The following is a 22,531-nucleotide window of genomic DNA, read 5'->3' as shown; positions in this document are numbered from 1 at the left end:
ATTGATGAAGCTCCTCATGTAGAGTGTCCTGCAGCAGTCAGCTGTCCACCCACACACAAACGCAGCTAACCTGAGCCTTGCACCTGAAATGCAGATTAAATAGAAAAAAACATTTGACTGATCAGTAGCAACAGACAGAATTACAAGACATATCACTGTACCTTGCTGCAACCATCCTGTACGATATACAGTACAGATAAGTATAACATTATCACATATTATACAAATACTTTGACCTCATGATGGCGCTAGATGAAAAGTCAGGGGATCACCAAAGTTGTTACAATTTAGAGAATTGATGAGAACGGTGTCTATACCAAATTTCATGGCAATCCAGCCAATAGTTGTCGAGACATTTCACTTAAAACCACAAATGTCAGCATCATGGCGGCGCTAGAGGAAAAGTCATTAGGATTCATCATCTGGGAACCATGAATGTCTGTACCAAAGTTTGTGCCAATCCATTCTCAAGATGTTGAGATATTTCAGTGGATAAGTGAAAAATGTGACCTGCTGGAGGCATTAGAGGAAAGGTCAGGGGACCACCAAAGTCAGTGGGATTCATCCTCTGATGACCATGCAAAATTCCATCGCGATCCATCCAATAATTGTTAAGATATTTCATTCTGGACCAAAGTAGCAGACCGACCATTGCCATCCATTGAGGCGCTAGCATGGCTAATAATACAAACAGAGAGAAACCCTTTGACGTATCCATACCCACATTCCACCTACATATTCATACCATATTCAATATATGAGAACAAATAAAAACACAAAACCACACATCAACTCAATCCTTTATTTCCTCCGCATGTGGCTCGATGACTCTAAAAATAAAGGAATTACATTAGTCCATGCAAGCTTATTTCAAATTTTGAAAAAGTTTGCTGCTCAGCAGCACCTGTGCACCACCCACATGCCACATGTGATCATTTCTGAAACCTGGTGGGTTTAAAAGTGAAAAGGCTGAGCCACAGGGAGATTGCATGATGTTCAAGTGGTATAATGGTTCGGCACTTTATTGGGGTCCAGTCACGGTGGTATCTGTAATTGCTGTAATGAAGATAGACCTAATTATCTCAGCAGACAGAACTCCTCTCTGAACAGGACTCTAATAAACAGGACTCTAATTATGGCCTAAATGCTGCCTTCTTACTGTTCAGTGTTATACCCAGGGGTTAAAAGGGGGGGACTGCTGCTGTCTTCTTACCACGCACACTTATGAACACACACACACACACACACACACACACACACACACACATCCTGAGGGCTTAATGTGCCCAGCTGTTCTGATGCTCTTCTGTGCAGGCATTATGGTCTAGTGGCAAGGATTATCTAACATGGCAACACACTCGGCCCCCCTCTGACCGGTGACAGTGTTGCCTATCATCTGATTAATTAATCACAACTCCAGATGTCACTTGAGCAGCATTGTTATTTGTACTGGTAAGTATATTGCACCAATAATTTACAGGAAAATCCCATTGAAATCGTAAAACCCACGTGTCTCAGCAAAAAACAAAATGACAGACAAGACAAACTAGACAATGCATGAAGTAATGTCTGCGAACGAACAAAAATGGCAGCAGGGTTATTTACGGATAGATTACTCCATCAGTGGTCCCATTCTGAGCCCATTCATTTTGAATTTATGAATGGATAATAATTACAGATTTATCTGCTCTTGTAGATTGTTTCAAGGCTGAGGCGCAGATAAATGAAACGTCATGTTTCTAAATTCGGACTGAGGAAGGGTAAGCGGCTTGTGCAGTGACCTTGATTGTAGGTATTGAACATCCTAGTGAGGAAATGGGCCAGATAAGAGGGAAGTATTTGGCATACAAAGGAATATGGTGACGTAGAGTTGGTGTCAGCCAACATGTGGTCACACAGCACAGTGAGATACGAGTAAGGGAACTGGCATCATTAATAAAGCAAAGGGCAAAGTTTACCTCTGTTATTATCACTAACAGATACAGTGAAGATGGCAGCATGCACATGCAAAATGTCTGCACAGTCAGTTATTTCAGGTGGCTTATATAATGGTTTTCTTCTGGAAAAGAAAGGAAAAGAGGACATATGTGGGAGCTAAATGCACTCCGCATTTGTGCACAGCAATTTGTAATACTAATGCATTTTAAACTGGCCAGCACGTTTAATCCCCCTAAAACAAAGATGAAATCCAGTTGTATCCAGGGTAGATATATACAGATTATGTCTTGCACAGGCTTGGATATGGAAATATGAATCAGAAAATTGAACAAGAAGAGAGAACATTCAGTGCAGCATAATGCACAGTGATTCATATTACATACAGTGAAACACAACAGGAATATGAAACACAAATGAATGATGTTAGGGTTTATATCCCTCCAGAGAGCAACAGTATAGCCTTAAACTACAACAACGCAACTTGCAGTCAAGGTCACTGAGCATACTAATGATCACTCAAGACTCGTTCTCTGACAAGAACGTATTTTTTATGCTGCCAGCACATCTAATAAGAATATGCATTACTTTATTATTACTGCTCTTGGATTATTTACAACCTGTGGACATTGATCCTTGACTATACAGTGCACGGCTCTGCCAGAAAGCTGGAATCACAATAATCCACTGTTGTGTAGCTTTAGGGTCAGGAAGCATCTGAGGTCTGCCTACAGGAGAGTCTTTATCTATGTGACAGTCCAGTTTTCCACAGACCAGCAGGGGAATGTGAAAAAATACAAATTGAAAAAAAGAGACAAACAAAAAAGACAGTACACCTACCACAACCGCTTTAATTATTCATTTCAGGGGAATTGTCAGCAAATGTTGTTTTTTGTGTATTTCACGGTCAGTCATTCAGGAGCCAGGTTACTGCCGTGCATGACCAGAGAGATGACAACATCCAGCAGAGATAATATGATATACACAAACAATTGAACTGATGGATAATGGAGACTTATTAATGTGTCATTTTTGGAGAAAAGTAGCTGATTTAGTACATTGTTTAGAAATAATCGTAATTGATTCTCATCTAGTGGACTCTGCCAATGCTCACATTTTCTGTTTTGTAAAATTTACATGCATGGATGTGAAATAAATATTGTGTGGGATATACAAGATTGCATCTCTGGCTAAAAACAGCCTGCAGGGAAGACTGTCGATGTGCCTCAGCTTCTGTTACATAAAATTGAATTAAAAAATCTGCAGCCTGGACAGAAACTATATCTTGTGGGGACACAGTGTGATTATAAAGCTGACCGGAGAGAACACCTCAGGAAATGAACATCCACACAAAGAGATGAATCTTGACACCGGTGTGTCAGTCTGCTGCTCACGGCTCACCTGGTCATTTTAATAAGACTCGACAGCGCCATCTTGTGGTAGACATGGTGCGGTGCAAATCACCATTAGGAAAACAATCAATCAGAATAAAGTAGTTTTTACAACTTTGAATTTATGTAATTCCTTTAACGCGATTGTGATCTTGCATCGCATTTATGAGACTTAATCTTGAAATGAAATGACAAATGTGTTGGCTTGAGCTTTCTACGGCGTCCGATAATGACTCTTCGGTGTGCGCAAGCGCATTACAGACCGAGGCGAAAACCCGGAAGATGCACGTTAGAGGATACTAAACAAACATCTTGCTGTAATCTCTTCTCACAACTTACTTTAGGAAACAGTAACGCTCGTACATCAGATCTGCTGTAATATCTGACTTGACTTTGGCACTGACAGCTTGTGAGTGATCCGGATGATGGCTGCCGTGTCGATAATGCTTCTGTAGCCGAGCTGCTTCTGACTCATTGAAACACTGAAAACAAACTTTTGGCGAGCTCCTGAGCAGCAGCAGAAGATGCCAACTCGTAACGTCGTGTCCAACGGGACTGCTAACAGCAAAGTTAGGTACTCCAGGTTAGCCACTGATGATGACGGCTACATTGACTTACAGGTAAGACGTATTGCATAATGTCAGGGTAACCCACTATTTAAACTCAGTATACCCAGTTTGTTAAATTGTATCAAAATGATCTATGTTGGATAAGAGAGGGTTAGAGAGTTCTTGATTTTTAGTGGGAAGGAAAGCAAACTCAATGATTGCCTCTCAGGCATTATAATATAATCTACATAATTACATTTCTGTCAATAATTTTTGCCTTATTGTGATTACAGACTAAAGGCCATAGTTCATCCACTTCTCAAACTTTATAACAGGAATTCTTGACTTCACTGGATTAGAAAACAATTTAAAGGGTTACTCCTGTGATTTAGTATTGCACCTCCATCACACTGGAGGACTTGTGAGAAACAGATTTAATAAAGAATGGTCAAAATCAAAGCAGCAGAAGATGAAATTTCCTGACTTTTAGTACCTAGTATGGGGTCAAGCTCCAGAAACACTACATTTCCCACAATACAACTCGACATTCGTCTTTAGTTTGGTAAATGCCCACTTCTTTCAAACTCCATGCCCCCAGTTTGTAACACAGTTTTTTTTTGTTATAAATGTGTGGTCTACAAGCCCCAGCTGAGATAACCCTAATGACATCATCAAGGTTATTTTCTCATACTTAGTCTCAAAGCTCTTCCAGAGTTACAGAAGACATTACACAAGCGTTTTCACAGGCTGAACAATACTCTGCTTGACTAGTAAATCAAGCTTTGTGCGTAAACCTTGTGGGTTTACCCTTTAAATCAACACAAATAACTTTGTCATGACGGTTTGGTCAATGTTCAACATTTAGTCACAAGGAATGCAATACATAACCAACGCATTTACATCTTCAAATACATGATGTAACAGTTTAATGGCTCATATAGTCAACATCCTTTGATATAAAGTGTCTGTCAACCACAAACTTTCACTTCATCATGAGCCAGACTAATTTTGCCTGTCCAGTTCAGTACATGAGTGGGAAAACAGGCATTGCCGCAGCAAGCCTGCTGTTTCAGAGAAAAGTGTTTTTAATTAAATATTTCTCCTCTTCTGCAGTTCAAAAGGAGCCCACCCAAAGTCCCATACAAAGCCATAGCACTAGCCACAGTGCTCTTCTTAATCGGCTCGCTGTTAATCATCATTGGCGCCCTTCTCCTGGCTGGATACTTTGGAGCCACTGTGAGTTTTTACAGTACGAACAATATATTTCCCTCTATTAAAATTAATGTCTTACCGAGATATTTTCTCTCTTTCAGCACTCGGACCGAACCGTGCCTGTCCTTATCATTGGGATCCTTGTCTTCCTGCCTGGAATTTACCACCTACGAATAGCTTACTATGCTTCAAAGGGCTACCGTGGCTACTCCTATGATGACATCCCAGACTTTGATGACTGACAAACACCACAGCTTCAGCCACAGTCTTCCTGTACTCACATATACTCATAATATTCTGCTTGTGCTAATTTAAATGTGCTGATATCTTGAAAGAAAATAAGGTTAAATTCATTCTGTAAATTACCTGCATCTAAATCTGAAGGATTTTGATTATTGTCATGGGGTTATATGTCTAGGTATCTGATGCCAGCCTGCTATTTATGAAGCCAAATCAGTAGCAGATGTTGTTTGATTTGTATATTTGTTTTGTTAGCTTGATAAATTAATAAAACTGCAATTTGAAGAGTCTCTTTTATTTGTATGTTGTTCTTTTTTATTATTTAGATTTTCTATACTCAGAGAGACGCTGGCATTGCTTAACTGTCATACTAATTTAATTAATGTAAAATCTCAAGTGTCAGATGATGGCTTCAGGAACCACACAGTCTCACTGTGTCACCGCACAATAACTTTACACTGAGTTGATCAGAATAGAACACATTTTAGCTTTTAATACAGTTTGCAGAGCATTTCAACCAATGTGGCTACTTATGTACAGATACAGGACTGATAATTTTAGACACTTTTTTTAAGTCGAGCCAGTTCTCCAAATCAGATCATTTTCATGCCAAATAAAACTGAAATGGATTTCAGTGGGTTCTTTAATTTGACGTGATCCACCCACCTGTTCAACGGTAGAGAAAACACATAAAAACTGGCTTACAATGAGTTAATATACAGTACATTAAGATAAAAAATGTGCATAGATCTCAGGCTGTACAGACCAGGCTAAGTGATGTACCTGCATCATAGGCTACATCATATTGTATATCTTGTCTGGCAGATAACAGATATGTATTAAAAGGCTATTATTGGTTTGTCCACAATATGATCAATATACTGTATAACAGTTTGCCTTACCCTCCGGTTAATTCTTCCTTACTGTTCCGAGTCGGTCTTTCTTGGAGGATTTCATGTGATTAATTCCAATCCTTTGATCTCCATATGGTGCACCTGGCCTGTGAGAGTAAACATTGTCAAACAGGGAAGTACACACGCAATTAAGATCTGACATTAATGTTAACCTGCGTCAGAAACCTTTTCTCTAACCTGCTCTATCGACTCATCAATTTCAACATAATACGAAAGTGTGCTCGTGAAAGGCAAGGCTACCACCTCCGTTTCCTTTGCAGGATAATGTCATATGTAAAACACACAGGCAGTAAAGGTTGCACTTGTATAGTCCTTTCAGATGCTTGGCAACCAGCTGTTTTAATGGATATTTTCAAGGACAGTTGCTTGTGTTCTCTTTGTTTCTCGTGCTACCAAATGTGCCCACTCAGTCAGCCACCAGCCACAAACCACAAGCTACCTGGTATTAGTCAGATGAGATCACACACTTAACATCGGCTCAGAATCTTTTTTAGTGACATGTGAGATAAGCGTTAGCAAACACTACAAATGTTGAGCAGACACATGTATAATAATATCTTAGGGATTTTATAGTAATTTAACACTGTATGTCCACTGCTGAGATAATATCTAACACAGGTCAATTGAGGCAAAACCATTGTAAACTAGTAATAAAAGTCTCTAGTGCTAAATCATGTCCTAACTATATTATATTTTCTGTGTTTCTGTCACTAAATGCACTCTGCATCAACACACAAGGGCCTGCCTTGAACCCTTTTTACTGATGGACATTATCATCCCCTTGTGGTGATGCAGACTGTTTGCCACTGGATTGGCTGGGTTTTAAACTGTAGGGTAAACAAGACAGAGCAACGTGTCCCCCAGTAACCCAGCCGACCACATCGTCCCCATCAGCTCATATATGATAGTAGATTTGCTCATCTTTGTATAACTTCCAGCTCTTTTTAGGAGGACATCAAAAGAAGTGGTTTTGAGGTAAGATAATGAAAATCTTTGACAGTAAAGTTACAAAACTCCCCATCTCTCTCTCTCTCTTAACTTCATTATAATTATATGGAGGGTCATCCAACTTAGTTTGAGCTAAAAGATGACAAATACTTTTTTACTTTTTTTTAACGTTAAAAACAAAGAAGTAAGAAAGAAACAGTATGGGTATGAATGAGTATTCAAACTTAACATAACCTTAGCCAAACTCAGTATTGGGTACAATAACACCTCAGTTAGCAAAATAACATCGCCAACCTAATAGCTGGTTTAGGTATATGGTAATAAATGTGTAAATAATAGCTAATGTAAGGTTTATGAAGAGAATAGTAGCAGGCTCTTGCTAGCTTGATCTTCAGCCGTTAACTTTAGCTAACGGAAAGCTAACTAGCGTTAGCTCAAATTTTGAATGGCAGTGAGTTGTAGTTTGTAAGGGCGGGTTAGTTATGTTAGGCACAAATTTAATGCTAAATTTAACGTTGCTTCTCGTCTAACATACACATTTCATTGGCATTCAGGTTGTTATATATTTGTCAAATATTTTAAGAGAAAATATACTTTGTTCTTTAGAAGGTGTATGATATTCTCATTTGACCCAAAAGTTTAGTGGATTTGTTGCAGTAGGATACTAATATGGTTATTAAGTTACGTGAATATCACAGCAAAGTATGATAAGCTCACTATATTGATTATCTTCACTAATCCTTGTAGGAAAATCATTCAGGACTTTGTGGGAAGGTGGTGTGTGTGGGTGGTAACGTTAAAACCCAACTACTTGTATTTGAAATGGCATACATTATTTATATTACAGCACGCCCGTTTTTCATTTTACATACTGGACAAAGTCATTTTTTGTTGTTGTTGCGTATTTGCTGGATGTGCCAAACGCTCAAGGTCAAACGTGTTTCTTTAGGTGTGCATTTTGCCTTTTGTTACGATCCCCAAGTCTTTCACGTGGAAAGGCGCTTTTGTCTGCGGCGCTGAAATACCAGCAGCATCAAGTCGCACAGAGGCAGGCGGCTAACTAACGGAAGTCGATTATTTTACCTTCAACATAAAAGCGTTTTTGTCAAGTAATTGATTCTCAGACTATATGCTCTGACCACAGCCTGACTCAGTACACTATTTCATAGCCTTTACAAATATTACTTTTTAGTAATTTGGTTTTCAGACATTTCTGGTTTAAATTTTGTCTTGAGTTGCTATTTTTGGCAGCACTACATGTTACATCTGATGGCGAAAAAGACAATGTGGCTCTAGATATAAAATGTGAAGAGTAGTAGTATGGGAAACATATAGAACTTTTCATTAATTTCAGACTAGGGCTGCTGCTAACAGTTATTTTCAATAGGCCTTTTTCACAGCAGTCATTTTGAATGATCATAGCAGGATAAGCACAGGTGTAACATTAATGATGGCTCCGTTGTGTTCAAGTGTCCCTGTAAGTCATGACAGTGAGCCATCATGAGCAATACTAAGACCCTGAAACTGAACCAGCTAAATGGAATTCAGCCATAATAATGGTTTTAATATTTACACACCTGTGACATTTCTAAACGTCTTCCCTGAACAGAGCCATATTGATTAATCTGTTAGTTATCGATGATCCATGTAGTCCATAAAATGATGAAAATTCTGAAACTGCCCATCACAGTTTTCCAGAGCCCAAGGTGACAACTTTAAATTGATTGCTTTGTCCAACCCAACAGTGAAAGATATTCAATGTACAATGATGAAAATTCTCACATATGAGAAACTGGAGACAACAAATACTGGCATTCATCCTTTTTACATTTACACATTAAACACAGGATCTGTATTTCCTGTTGTACCCAGCTTGTTCGTCAGTAGGGGCTTTATTTTGAAAGGTCTAACCGGAAGTGTTGGGGTTGTATTCTGTGTGACTTGATGGGGGTTCAAACAGCGCCTGTAGTAGGAGGAGGGAATGATAATAATGGGAGGAGAGACACGGGGAGAGTATCAATAGCAGAGCTCTAACTAAACGTGCAGTGTGCTCTCTTTCAGGTGAAACTTGCGCCAGTTTGATGATAAATGTGCACTGCGTCGACCGAGAGCCACTTCTACATATTTATGAAGTTAATTATAAACTCTCACCTATGATTAAAGGTACTTTCAGCAAGTTTGGACAAAGACGATTGCGGACATAAATGCCAAGGCGTGGAAAGTTTAAATGGACTTGAAATGGGCTGATGTCGGACTCCTGAAGGTTACTAGATTTTTATTGAAACCGCAAAGTATTTTTTAGGAAGTCTGATAACCACGGATGTCGAGGATTAATTGATTTTCTTTTGATCCACGCACGGACTGAGAACAAAAATGTGACCACCTGCGTTTTATCCAACTCTTTCTTCTTTTTACTTTAAAAGTCTTAGTTTTTAATCTGACTTCTCCCCGAAGAGAAAGGAATGAATGGTTAAATGAGGTCTGCATGTCGAGTCTAAAAGAAGAGCATCGATGGATTGAAAGATTATACTTTCAGTTTCAAGTGAAAAAGTGCCTAAAGCAAGGTAAGGAGCTGTGCAGGCAGAGCTAAAGCATCCTCTATAGGCCCTATATTTTTGCTATAACATTAGTCTGCCTGCAGAATGCACGTTAATAATACTATGATACACTGCGGTATCGCGCCTTTGTTTATGTTTAGTGTATCACATGCACCGCTTGTAATCTGTAATCATAGTGAATAGGTTTAACACGCTGTAATGACCCAAAGGCGAAGCCTGTTCCCAGGATTAAAATAGTGAGAACAATAGTCAGTAAAAAATAGTGTTTTTAAAAAAAAATAGTTTTTATTCAGGGCTCCCTCCTCTCAGCTGGTATCGGACTCACTGAGTCAGACAAAAGATGCACCTGTTTTGTTTTACAGGAGGTCTGTATGGTGACATGGAGGACTGAGCATCACAGTTCACTGTAGGGGTGCAGAAATAAAGAGCCTGTCACCCGGCTTGGTGTCTGTTTTATATGGACCAGACAGTTTATTTGCCTGCTGCTCCACATGGTGCAATGTGCAGAGGTGCGCCTGCTTCTTACATGATATATACTCCCTGCTCTAGTGCTTCCCATCCTTTGTTTTTGTTGTGCTTGTTAATACTGATTGGTGAGAAATGAGGCGCACAGAGGCACACATCACTCTGGATGTCTGTAATCTCTTGTGCTGGGCCATAGGACTTTAGAGGCACACTGTTTACTTTCATAATTATAAGCTTCCTTCATTAATCAGCTTGTAGGTTGTCAAAGGTTTTAGTCGCCTTTACATTTAAAAAAAGTACATTTTAACATGTTCTTTCCTAAAAGTACACCAGAGAAAAATACATACTTCCAGTCTGGTCCTTATGGCAAACACTAAATTACAGTCAGCTTTTGTGAATGCTTTTGTATGAGGCTATTTAAAGGGGGACAGCTATGTTCAAGAAGCAGTTTGGCATTTTTCTTCCAGAATCCTTGAAGTAAATGTTGAGCATATCATCCCACATATTTCAACATTTAGCAGGCCTTTCACATTTCACGAGTATATTGCACTATTCAAAACACAGAGTGGCCAACTGTGCCCTGTAGGCAGATTGTCATGCTGGAGGAAATTGATTGTATTGAGAAACAAATTATTCATGAGCTGAAAGTGGTTACCCCAAATTGCTGTGTTGTTAGTGATTAAGATACAGTCATACAGTGAATGCATGTCAGTGACACTATGCTGAATCTCATGGAGTATAAAGAATATACAGAAAATGCAACAGCAAAAAAAGCACACATAAGTGAAAAAATGTAGTAAACCAAAGCTAAGGGAGATTAGAGAAAGCACCTTATAAAGTTTTAAGGGCCATGCAGTGTACCATAAATCGCCATGTTTTACGTCTCATTAGTGTAGTGGCCTGTCTGATAGAGCCTTTTACATCTGGACAGTAACATTTGTTCCCTGAGTGAAGAAATGAGAAACATATCCGTGAACATTTTTTGGTTAAATATTTAGGGTCTAAAATAACATCTCTGATTGATCTTCAAGTTTTAAAATAAATCCAGTGCCATGCTTCAACAGCGGACTTCAGCTCTAGAGTTCGTTACCTTTGGCTTCCTCTCATTGTCGTGTCTTGAAAGTAGCTTTATGGGACTGACCTGTTTTTAAGAGTGCAGGACAGGGAAGGACAAAGACTCAGGATTCACAAGAAGGATGTTAGCTGCTTTGCTTTCAGTAGACTCATGTCGTCCCCCACTCCCCTGAGACCTCTGAGCTATATGAAGTCATCCTGGGACATGAAATCAGTCCACTCATGTGCGAAACATATAGGTGATTTATCTTTGTAATTTGCAGCATTGTTCATTTGCCGCAAAATAGTAATGCGTAGTAAAGGTAGCACTGTCCACATTTCTTTATGTGAGTAAATTAAAAACATTCAACCATTGCTTATTAGTCAATATTGTTATACCCTGTAGCACCATGTGTTAGGTTACCAACCATCACTATGTTAATCCATATACAGTAGGCTTTCCCTGTCACGAGACTAGGGTTTCACTCCCGTGCCCAGCTCATTTCCTTTAGTTAGAGTAAATGTCAATACAGATACTAAATTGGGTTGCAGTGTCAGGGACAACATCCATGAATTGATTGCTGTGTTGTTGTGTAGGCTGGTTCAACCAGTCAAGGCCATAGCAAACCATCAATACAAGATGGTTTGCTACCCACTCCTGTGTTAATATCTGGTTCACATGTACTATTTGTGCAGATCTGTTTGTGCCTCTGTGTGAGATTGTTCCGTTTACCTGTGAAAGTTTCTGCTGGAGTAACACTCACAGTTCCTGCTACAGGCTGATTTGCACTGAGGCTACGGCCTCTGTCAGGATTAACAAGGATTACTAAGAGAGTAATGCTACTTCTCAGCAGGCCTGTATCTGCCGCTAACATCACTGATGGCTCTGCTTAGGTACTGAGGGATGACACACACACATTAGGTCAAAAGTTCAATTTTTTGTTGGGTTTTCTGAGTGTCAGAGAAGACGTTAGACTGAAAAGAGAAACTGACAATTTAATTGTCACTTATCAAGTGCACAAGATAGCTGAAAAGACTTTTGCATTATTCAATTCATGCCTCCTGATCAGTTAATTCTAGTGGGATTCAGAGGATATGCATATGAAGAGGTCAGGCTTACCAGCTGTTGTAGCTGACAGCTTGGAATCAGCTTCTTACTTGCATTCAACACAAGAACACATCCATCTATCTGAATGCTGATTCTGGAAACACCTTTTTGCTAATTATTTGATGAAATATGAATTCTCTGGAGGGTATTTCCACATCTCGTCTCGGATTTTCTGATGAAATTGGTATCAAAGTTGTCGCCTTTTGTTAAGTTATTGCTAGCACAGTGGAGATGAGAAAAGTAAACAGAGGTGTATCTGTGATCTGTTATAGAGAAACACTGATACACTGGCTGCATTTTACTGAGTTATGGTCCACATTGCTTTTTGTTGCCTGTGGCCTCAATAAAATCTGGACAACACAACCTGCTAGCTCTACAGCAATTAAAGCGGCCATGTTATCTCCACCAACGTTCTCGGACTCCCGGCAAGCAGAATAATCTGGAGTGTTTAGTGACTTGATTTACCAGTGATTGATCACTGCACAGCCAGATGACAGAGTGTCCTTGATTTGTCTTACCAATTTGATCTCTAATTTAATTACACTATTAACACTTGGAGCAGAAGGGCAGGATTAGTCTGGGTGTTACAAATGTACTGTCCAGAAGGCTAAGTCATGACTAGATCTAAATCAATTTGTGTCATTGAAATCCAGTGAAACATTGGACCAGTCAGCACTGCCCGCACACGTTACAGGGCTAAATGTCTTGTGCTAAGGCAGGAATTTACCGTGGGGTTTATTCTAGTTTTTCTACATACACGTGATAACCTTCTCACGTCAAGGATCACTCAAGTTTTGTCTAATTCACTGATGATGTCTGTCCCCTTTGCACAACTTAATTTCAAGTGAAGGAGGGATGTACTATGATATATTCTGTAATGTCATTGTGTCTCAATATGGTTGGGTGCGACTTGTTGTTAATTATGTCCACTTTCCCTCAGATACCTTTGTGAGGTTATTAGCATGTCGGAGTAAACCCCTCTCACCTCTCACATGCACAAGTATGTAAGGTGCCGTCCGTGTTCTGACTTAAACAACTGGGCTCTTTTTGAGGCCCCCCTCTGTGTACATGTCAATTAAATGGCCCCTTGCTCTGCTCTGCTTCCTGAGGAAATAACCTGGTTGTCTTCCGTCTACTCCAGCACCTGTAGACAAAGCCCCCCCTCCAGGCCTTTGTAAGATGTCGGCTCAGTGTGTCTGTCTGTTTCCACAAGCCAGTCATATAATCTCGTGTGGAAGCACAGGAGCAGGCAAGAGCAAAGGCAAGATGTGTTATGTCTTGAGGTTGTCAAAAGTTACTTGAGGTCTAAATATGAGCTAGAATTTCAGATATATGCTAGGATTACTTTTGCTGTCATGTAATTAAAATGACTGTGAAGATGACAGCCAAGATGATGCAGTGATGTGCAATCACTCCCATCACTTTTTTTGACTGTCGGGGGTGACACACAAATGATTTCTTTATTTTTTTAATCCATTATAAGAGTCCTGTTTATTCCGACACCCCTACTGAGCGAATAATGTTCACTCAGTAGGAGTAATCCTTTCCTCATTACAAACATTGTACTGAAATGATTCTGTCATGCAAAAAACACCAACCTCAGCCATTATTCATTCCCCACCACCCTCCCCTCTTCATCAGCTTTTACTGTAAAGCCAAACCCACTCTAATGTGTTTTTGTCCTACTCCTCTGCACTGCTTGTGTAACATTGGTTTTGTCTTTCTGCTTGTCTTGGAAAGGTGCTAAACAAAAGTTATTACAGTGCTTCACGGCCAGTCCCAGCAGCAACAGTCTCAACCCTGTATTGGTCAAGTGCACGAAGTTAAATGCATCTTTCTGCTGCTCTATTCTGGGCTGTTTATTTACTCAAGTGCAGACATGACTGCTAAGAGGTTAAACGTGTCTGTCATGTGATTCAGTTATCCTGTGTTTCTGCGGTGGATCTGTGGTTGTATCAGCAGCTAATAACCAACACCTACTTTCTTTCTAAGAATAGTCTCCTTCTTGTATTACTTAAATGAACTTAAAGTAATAAGCTGGTATTAGGAGTACTGAATGGAGTGACTTAAGGGGAGGGGGCGAAGTCCATTATGTTTGAAGGGCAACAAACTTAAACTTGTGCCTCCAATCCAATTTGAGGTAGAGGGCCTCACGAGTTGCTGCAGCTGTTCTCATCGTTCAGACTGTGAAGTAGGCCCACAATTTGTGTAAGTGGAGTCTTGTTTGTGGGGTCAGTAGGAGATAAAAATCTGTGGATTGTGCTGGTGCGCTTGCATGTGCTGTTTGTGCATTTAATAGTCAGGTAAGCTGCACTTTCTGCCGTTAGCTGCTTGACATGTACTGTACTTGATGGAGTCGTGAATTCCGTTTAATTGAAGAGCGTCGTCATATGGCAGTCTATTTATGCCAGTTAAGTTACTTTTTTAAGCACTGGTAATAGGATAACATCTGGAGTTGTGGAGACATACCTTTCAATATTGCACATGTCACTTGTCAATTGCTGTTGGCCTATTTAGAGTGAGACGAGACCTTCTGGATGAGCTGGACCAATCACAAGCATCAGGTTAATCTGTACATACACTTAGAGCCTTGTACAGGTCTTCTCTGTGGACACACGCACACACACACACACACACACACACACACACACACACACACACACACACACACACACACTCTTGATGCATACTCTAAGCAATCTCATGCCCTACTCTCTATTTGTAGCACTTGTTGGAATAGCTTATTTGCCTTAATCCAACCACAGCTCAGACATGCAATTTTCCAGAGGATTAAGTGTTTTCAAAGAATACAGTTATTTCTTAACCAAGAAGCATCTGGAAAGTAATGTAGTTGTTGGATTATGAGGTGATGTTAACTTAAGGGATTACATTTGTCTGCGAGGGGGATGTGAGGGATGTCCTTGTGCAGCGTTGAAACTGTGAATGGTACTGTAGCATTCTGCAGAAGAGTAAACGGGTGGTCTTCTCTTTCAGGTTGGGAGATGTGTGAAGGAGTGTGACGGACGGCCATGGGACTGGAGAGACGGTGGCTTCAGGCTGTCACCACTGCTGTAGCCATCTGTCTGCTAAGTAAGTATGCTAATGCAAATATGGATCCATCGCATACATTTACAATGCATTTCCATAATTAATTGCTCCACTGAGTTGTCTTGGTCAAAGCTCCTAATACTACTCTTAGCAATAAAATGCTTTTCCAAGAAACTGTTAACAAACATATCAAAACAATAAAGACATTTCCCAAAATTGAATGCTTCAAAAAGTCATCCAAAGCAGCTGGAACTGTCATCATTTGAGCTGAGCATTTTGTCAGGTATTGAAATGTGACACAGACCATAAAACAAGTAACTTGTTAACACACATAAAAACAGACACAATTATGTAACACTGACATGAAAATCTGCTTTGTTGGATCACATTTACATGGTCACGATGATGGTATTGCTTTACAATATGTCACTGTTTCTCTTTGGTCTTTGATGACTTATTTTGAATCACTTTCACCACATTATTATTACATTTTTACAGTATTTATAAAACCACTGTCACTTTTAATTTTGCATGTCAGGTTTGGCAAATTGTCCTGTAGACTGTTTTAATAGTGGGTGATGATGAGTAAAAAATGGATCTAGATTGAATTCAGTCAAATAATTGGTTGAATATGTGCACATTTAACTCATTTTGTTTCAAAGCAATTGAAAGCCATTCACAGTTGGCCCACAAAGCAGGCTGCATAAAGTGATGTTGAAAAGTGAAATCACCCAAATGATATAAAATGCTTTGTCCAGTCATATCAAGTCATATATATTCAAATAAATTTGCTATTTCGTAAGACTTTCTGATTGGGCTTTTTTTGTTTGTAAGTCAACCTGTTGTTTTCCTCCATTTGTCTCTGCCATTTGTTTGCATAGCTTCACCAAAGGTTCGTTGTTTACCAATGTCAAGAAGACCTACAGTATGTCCCTTGTTTTCGTAAAGCATCGCAAAGCAGTTGGCATATGTTGCCATTTGGCTGCCTACATACAGTTTGAGTGACACCACGATGAAGCTGGCACAGCTCCCATTGCCTTACATTGGAGAAAGTAAAGAGGAGGGGTAACAGCATAGGCTAGAGTGGACGAGAGAGAATGGGGCCAAAATCCAACTTAAATGATATCTGTGGTTGGTGTGGATTTAGATCAATCTGGGATTGAAGCTACCCCCAACCCTAGGCACGCTTCTGTGTGTGCGTGCATGTGTTTGTAAGGGGGGGTGGTGGGATTGATTGTGCTGGTCCGCAGACCATGTGTGGACCCCAGGGGGTGGTGGGAGGTCGGCTGGAGAGAGCACAGAGGGTCCTGCTGTCCTGCATCAGAGTATCACCCCCCCCCCCTCTGAGATTAAAGTAATCACCATGCCAGATGAGTAGCAGAGCAAACACTGGCACCCAGTTGTGCACACACCCACGTGAGCACATGGCAGCAAGGGAGAGACAGGAGAAAGAGAGAAGAGAGACTGCGCCAGGTGTCTCTAATGGGATTGCTGTGTGTTTGCAGGCTTTGCAGCTATACGATCTTGTCACCAAATGGCACACGATTGTTTTACATGCCCTCTGATGGCCCAGCTTTTATCAGGGAACACTCTGGGGATGCCATAGTCACTGGCTGATCCAGTTCAACATAAGCATTCATGGATCAGTTGTTACTTCTTTCAATCCACCAAGTTTTATGTGTCTTGACCTCCTCTGCTCTCTCCTCTCTCTCCCAAGATATTGCTGCTAATGTTTTATGAACTGTTCTCAGCATAGCAGACAATTTTCATAGGAATGAATGACCAAGAAAAATCCAGAGAGGTTCTCTTGCAGCCATAATTATCTTTAAAAGGCCCTTATAGAGCATGATTTATGTCCACAGCCAATCCCATACTTAATCCTGGTGATATGCTTTTATCTTTACAGGTGTGTCTCAAGGTGTGGCATCATTAGTTCGTGCTAGAGAGGGGGGCTCTGCAGAGCTGGGCTGCAGTCTCACTCCAACATCCAAAGAAGCCACCACCCCAAACCTCTTTCCTCTGCATGTGGTGGAGTGGGTGCGCCTCGGCTTCAACGTTCCCGTCCTCATCAAATTTGGAGTGTATGCTCCTCGTGTTCATCCAAACTACAAGGGTAAAAGTTATTCAGATTACACACATATTTCAGAAAACTGAAAAAAGACCTGTAACTGTAACAACATGTGTTACTTGACTGGAGGTCCATTCCCTTGAAGTAGACCTATGAGACCTTGCTTTGATTGAATCTTTTTCCCATTGCTTTTGCGATTTGACTGCACACATACCCTAATGTGGGCTTTGAAAACATTTCTCAGTATACTCTGGAGCTACTATCATAGCAGTTTGTTTCTAAAAGGATTCATGAGACTGACCAGCAATTGACAGATTTCTATAATTATGGTTCAGTAGATTTTAGTGAGGGGAGGGGAGGTGTCCATGTGGCAACATCTCTCTTACCCATGTATCTGTCCTGTGTGGGCAAATGTAGGCATAAGGAGGTTACACTGGTATTTATGAAGATTTGGAGAGGGGAAGTTTGGACGAAACAATACCCCAAATAGGTAATCCATCTAAACCACAATCCCTGTAATTACTGCTGGTGTTCAGTCTGTGTGTTTCGAGACTGCATTTATGGTGCAGGGAGAAGGGGAAGGGCGGGAATGTATGTGTTTTAATGGAGGCAGTTAAAGGGGGGTGGGGTAGCTGAGCAAGAAGAAGGGGGTACCAGTAACGCTGTGCATGGGGGGATTAGAAGTGTGGGTGGGGGCTTGGTTGTCAGATGACAGTGTTTTATTAGTATGCTGAGGGGTGACCCAGTAAGGGGAGATTGTTGTGCTGGAAGGAGGATGGATGAAGCATTGGGAATAATGGGAGTTTTCTTGCTGGAGCCCTATAATCCTGTCATTGTCTACCAGAGGACAAAAGACAAAGAGGGGTATCACAACCTCCCCTTGCTTTGCCAAAGCCAACAGGGCTACTAGGACACCCAAAATCCCATACTGCCCCAACTAGGTCACTGAAATGTACAGGGAGTCTCGCTTAAAAGCCTTCCACATTTGTCGTATTGGAATTTATTTCAGCAGGAGGTCCTACAGAGAATGACAGCCTCTGATTCAGAAACATGTTTGCAGCATCGTGACAACTCTGGAACTGCATATAAGGTCTACAGGGGCTGAACCACCAACAGGCTGCCTCCGGTGGGCAATTGGGTTACATGTGTCTGGCATGTTCACCCTCTTGTAGGCCGTTAACCATGTCATTGTTTAGGGGCAGTCATCTGATGCACAAGCAGCCATAATGAAGTAAACAACATTGTAGAGATGTAGCTCAGAGTAGAACACTGTTTTGGGAGGTCCCAATATTTTGCCATATCTATCCCTTGTGTGTACTTGTCTGGTGTAGGCTTTACTCCTGTCTGCCTCAGATCCTCATATCTCCCCTCCCACTGGAGGCAGATGGCAGCATGTGAAGCGTGTCAGCGCTGTGGGTTTAATGTATTCTACCCTTAAATTAAAATGTTGGGGGATTTCAGATTTAACCACAAGACAGTCAAGTAGGCGACCATTTCCTGATCTTTGTCTTGGCTTGTCTGAGATCAAGAACAAGAGAGCAGGGATGAGACATGTACTGTTGTTCAGAGCTGGGGTGGATTTACAGCATAATGGCTACTTCCTATAAAGCTATGAAAGGTGTCAGACTTAAATATGTATTACTAAATCTAATCTACTAAGTGTTTTCCTGTCCTTTCTTTGGTGGACTCATTGCCTTGCAAATGCTGCACATTCAAGTAGGCTAAAATAAAACATAAAAAGCATTCCCAAATGCTGTCTGTCCTTGGTCTGCTGCTTTGTCTCAAGCTCACTGATGCTATTTGCCATTTTTAGAAACTGAGATGAAAGAATCAAAGCATATCTTGGATGACTATTTCAGTCGTCCATTAAATCAACATTTTTTGATATGATATCAGGAGTATTTGAGATTGCACTTTGTATTTGAGGAGTGTCATGGCTACAGAGCTCTCTTCTTCTGTTGACCCCCTCAGACACCAGCCTGTCTAGGTCTCAGAGAGCTTCTCTTGTCTGCTTAGAGTGAATCAGGAAGGTATTAGTACCCCCCATCCCTCTTCCTCTCTGTCTCACACCCAGCATGCCCTGCAGGGCTGAACGTTAGTCAACTCACAACAAAGAGGAAACAGCGAGATAAACTCTGACTGACACACTACTATAGTCTCTTTGAGTTGTATTTGTTGAGACAATATGCTCAAGTCTTGCAGTGTCCAGATGGTTTACTGTTGCAGGGCTAGATCAAATGTCTCCTGTGTGCTGAAGTAAATCAGTAGAGACTGCGAGCAGGGGACTCCGACCTGAGGTTAGAACGACAATGGGCAAACCCCCAGATCTCAGCAAGCCTCCATCACGCTCGCAGTTTGACCTCTGAACACTGGAGAAGTTAAAGCCTGCATTTGTCACACACATGCACAAGTCACGTACACACACACGCATAAATCTACCGATGCACACACACACACCCTGAACTCTATTACCTTTCCCCTCGTGGACTTAAGTGGAATTTGATATTGAAAAACCTTTGTAAACATGCGTCTGTTTGACAATGCCAGAAGCAGGAAATAGACCAGCTGAATCATGAAACTGATCACCTTTATCCATCGCCAACCGGTTTTTGTGCCATAACTAGAGAAGGATGATGTGTGGCAAACAATGACACAATGAAAGAAAAATAGACCAACTTGGGAATTTCGTGTTCGCGGCTTAGACCAGCAGGCCATTACAAAAGCTCTGTTACCTTATGCCTTAGGTGTGTCACTGGCCACATTCTTATGAAGAGCCTGAGATCAGCAGGGCAATCATATCAAATCCTGTTCTACTGTGGAAATGTTGTCTCTTCTGTCAGTGCATATATCAATTCAATTCAATAGGCTTTATTGGCATGACATGTGACATGTGTTGCCAAAGCACAATTCCAATTATGATAGACAGAAGATTACTTAATAGTATTTTCAACATTGCCTACAATATTTTGAACAGTATAACAAGCTTAATGTTCACTAATGATGAGGATTATTCTAAGCATTTTCCTGATGGTCAGTCCAACTGAGTAACTAAAGCAAATTTTAGGCAACTAGCAATTATTAACGTCGGGGTTATCTCTTCCTGACCAGAAATCAAAACTCAAGCTCTCTACTGAAAAACAGTAAAAACACCTCGTAATCTCACTGGACTGAATTCCATATTTTAAAATACTTTGCTCCGTGATCATGTACGAGGGCTAAAGCCTGTGGTAAGTTGAATGGCCACTGTAGTGAAATTTGGCACGTGAGCTGTGTGTGCTTGCTGGTGCAGGGGTTAACAGAGCCGGACAGAGCAAGAGGGACAGAGTTAACTGTAATCTATCTCACGACAAAGAGCTATTCATAAGAGGGTTAAACTGATTAGGGAGACAGGAGGATTGAAGAGAGAAATTTGGGGAAGTGGGAGGGGTAAGCTGTCAGAGGCAGGGGGCCGGTCCCAGACTTATGATTGTATTCAAATCAAAACACATCCCACAATGCACCTCTGCCCGACTCTCTTATGCACATACGGATGGACTAAGAAAAGCAGGGCTGATGCTTCTGCAAACAGAATAATCTGTCTTCCTCCATAGTTACCCCTGCTATTGTATCACATGTAGTTCACTATACCCCATGTATTACAATGTCAGTAAGTACCAGTGGGAACCCCCAATGCAAAAATCACATGTTAATTCCATTCCTTTGGAACAATGAAATCTTTGTCCCAGAGCTTTAGTTGCCACAAAACTAAGAAAATACAGTATACATGCAAAGAAAGTAAATCTTAAATGTAACCCAAAATAAACAAGAATTATGTGGGTAAAATGTATGTGGTGTAAACTATCCTCAGCTCGGTTGCATTGAAGTGGCTTCACTTACAGAAAAAGCCTCATCAATCTTGACTTAAAAAAAAAAAAAAGGAGATCAGAAACCGTAAGACAAGCCAGCTACTGGCCAGCGGCATTTCTCTGAAAGCTGAGTTCTTCCTAACCTGCCACCCACTGGGCGAGAACTTGACTCTCGCCGATGTGAAGAGGGTGCGTCTTAGAGGTTCACACAGCACCGGTGGATTAACGTTTCCATTTTCTACCCTTGGCTGCACTCCAGATTGACCTGTTGGAAACAAGGGCTCATTTTAAGGTGGACTGGAGCTGTCGTGATAGCTGCTGGAGGAAAAACTGTGAGGAGGAGGAGGGTTGACACGAGAAAGGAGCAGCAGCTATTGTTTCAGCCATCCTCCCTGTCCACCATAGAGTCTGATGATGTTTGTCTCTTGAGGAGGACTTGTGGACATTGTGCTAATGTAGAACCAGGGGGAGTGATGAATGTGTCTGCTGGGGAGTTACGGAGCACCAAGGTCAGAAAGGTCAACCTCTCATTGGTTGTCAGTGGATTATCGATGCACACAACTCGAGTAACCTCTCTGTAACCTCTCGCTCAATCCCTCTTGGATTGAAAAACAGGGTGGGTTTTTACTGATATGGTTGATCATTTTTCAACTCTTGTGTTCAATTATTGCATCATATTTGCACTGTATCCGTGCATCAGGCCATCAGAGAGAAAAGCAACCTTTTTTGTAAACATCCTTTGGACAGAGCACTTGCCAAGTGCCATTTGAGATTTCAGTCAAAAGATGCAACATTCAAATTTAAATAAAGCAACATTTGTCACACAGCGTCAGCCTTTTGTCTGTCCACCAGCTGAAAGGAAAACAGTCCTTTATTTTTCTGCCTCTCATTCATTTCTCTCACTCTTCCTTTTCTGCCTCTTGTGCCGCTGGATGTGACACAAGGCTGTTTTTTTAATCTAAACATGTTTTTCCCACACTTGTAATTTTTCAAATCTCTGACAGAAACCCACCACCCTGCGTGATCGACCCTTCCGTACCCACGTTTGGCCCCGTCAGGTTTCTACAGCAACTGAATTCAAATCTAAACCTACAGCCCGGGCTTTTCTTGGTCTCATCACTATGGTAACCTGAGAGAATGAGGAGTGGGGGGGCTGCTGTCTCTTTGTAGTGATGGACAAGAGGGAGGCTACGGGAAA

General features: G+C 41.0%; 2 protein-coding genes and 1 long non-coding RNA gene across 6 annotated transcripts in view; 2 read left to right on the top strand and 1 right to left on the bottom strand.

The window, feature by feature from the left end:
- Nucleotides 1-3,576: 3,576 nt before the first annotated feature.
- Nucleotides 3,577-5,616, top strand: tmem230b (transmembrane protein 230b). Its single transcript, XM_044197226.1, has 3 exons — nt 3,577-3,946; nt 4,988-5,110; nt 5,188-5,616. The coding sequence occupies exons 1-3, from the start codon at nt 3,851-3,853 to the stop codon at nt 5,326-5,328; spliced, it is 360 nt and encodes a 119-aa protein (XP_044053161.1). The 5' UTR covers nt 3,577-3,850; the 3' UTR covers nt 5,329-5,616.
- Nucleotides 5,617-5,721: 105 nt separating this feature from the next.
- Nucleotides 5,722-6,632, bottom strand: LOC122876646. Its single transcript, XR_006378102.1, has 3 exons — nt 6,418-6,632; nt 6,229-6,326; nt 5,722-5,992 (listed from the first exon to the last, which is right to left on the bottom strand). It is a non-coding gene; the product is annotated as an uncharacterized LOC122876646 (long non-coding RNA).
- A 559-nt stretch (nt 6,633-7,191) lies between these two features.
- Nucleotides 7,192-22,531, top strand: part of igsf9b (immunoglobulin superfamily, member 9b) — a 29,534-nt gene continuing 14,194 nt past the window's right edge. For 3 of the 4 annotated variants that reach the window (XM_044197222.1, XM_044197221.1, XM_044197219.1), the window contains exons 1-3: nt 9,187-9,752; nt 15,367-15,462; nt 17,327-17,533. In XM_044197222.1, the coding sequence (XP_044053157.1) occupies nt 15,402-15,462; nt 17,327-17,533 (268 nt within the window). In that variant the 5' untranslated portion in view covers nt 9,187-9,752; nt 15,367-15,401. Of the gene's footprint in view, nt 7,216-9,186; nt 9,753-15,366; nt 15,463-17,326; nt 17,534-22,531 lie in introns of those variants that run through there. The other variant, XM_044197220.1, reaches the window with a different exon arrangement.

The sequence above is a fragment of the Siniperca chuatsi genome, linkage group LG5 (genome assembly GCF_020085105.1).
Source record: "Siniperca chuatsi isolate FFG_IHB_CAS linkage group LG5, ASM2008510v1, whole genome shotgun sequence".
Taxonomy (NCBI): domain Eukaryota; kingdom Metazoa; phylum Chordata; class Actinopteri; order Centrarchiformes; family Sinipercidae; genus Siniperca; species Siniperca chuatsi.
Note: the sequence above shows the minus strand (reverse complement) of the source record. Positions and strands in the feature narration are given on the sequence as shown.

Coding starts and splice junctions, on each gene's coding strand:
- tmem230b (XM_044197226.1), top strand. CDS start 3,851: ATGCCAACTCGTAACGTCGTGTCCAACGGGACTGCTAACAGCAAAGTT. Junction 3,947..4,987: donor ACGGCTACATTGACTTACAG/GTAAGACGTATT, acceptor CCTCTTCTGCAG/TTCAAAAGGAGCCCACCCAA. Junction 5,111..5,187: donor CTGGATACTTTGGAGCCACT/GTGAGTTTTTAC, acceptor TCTCTCTTTCAG/CACTCGGACCGAACCGTGCC.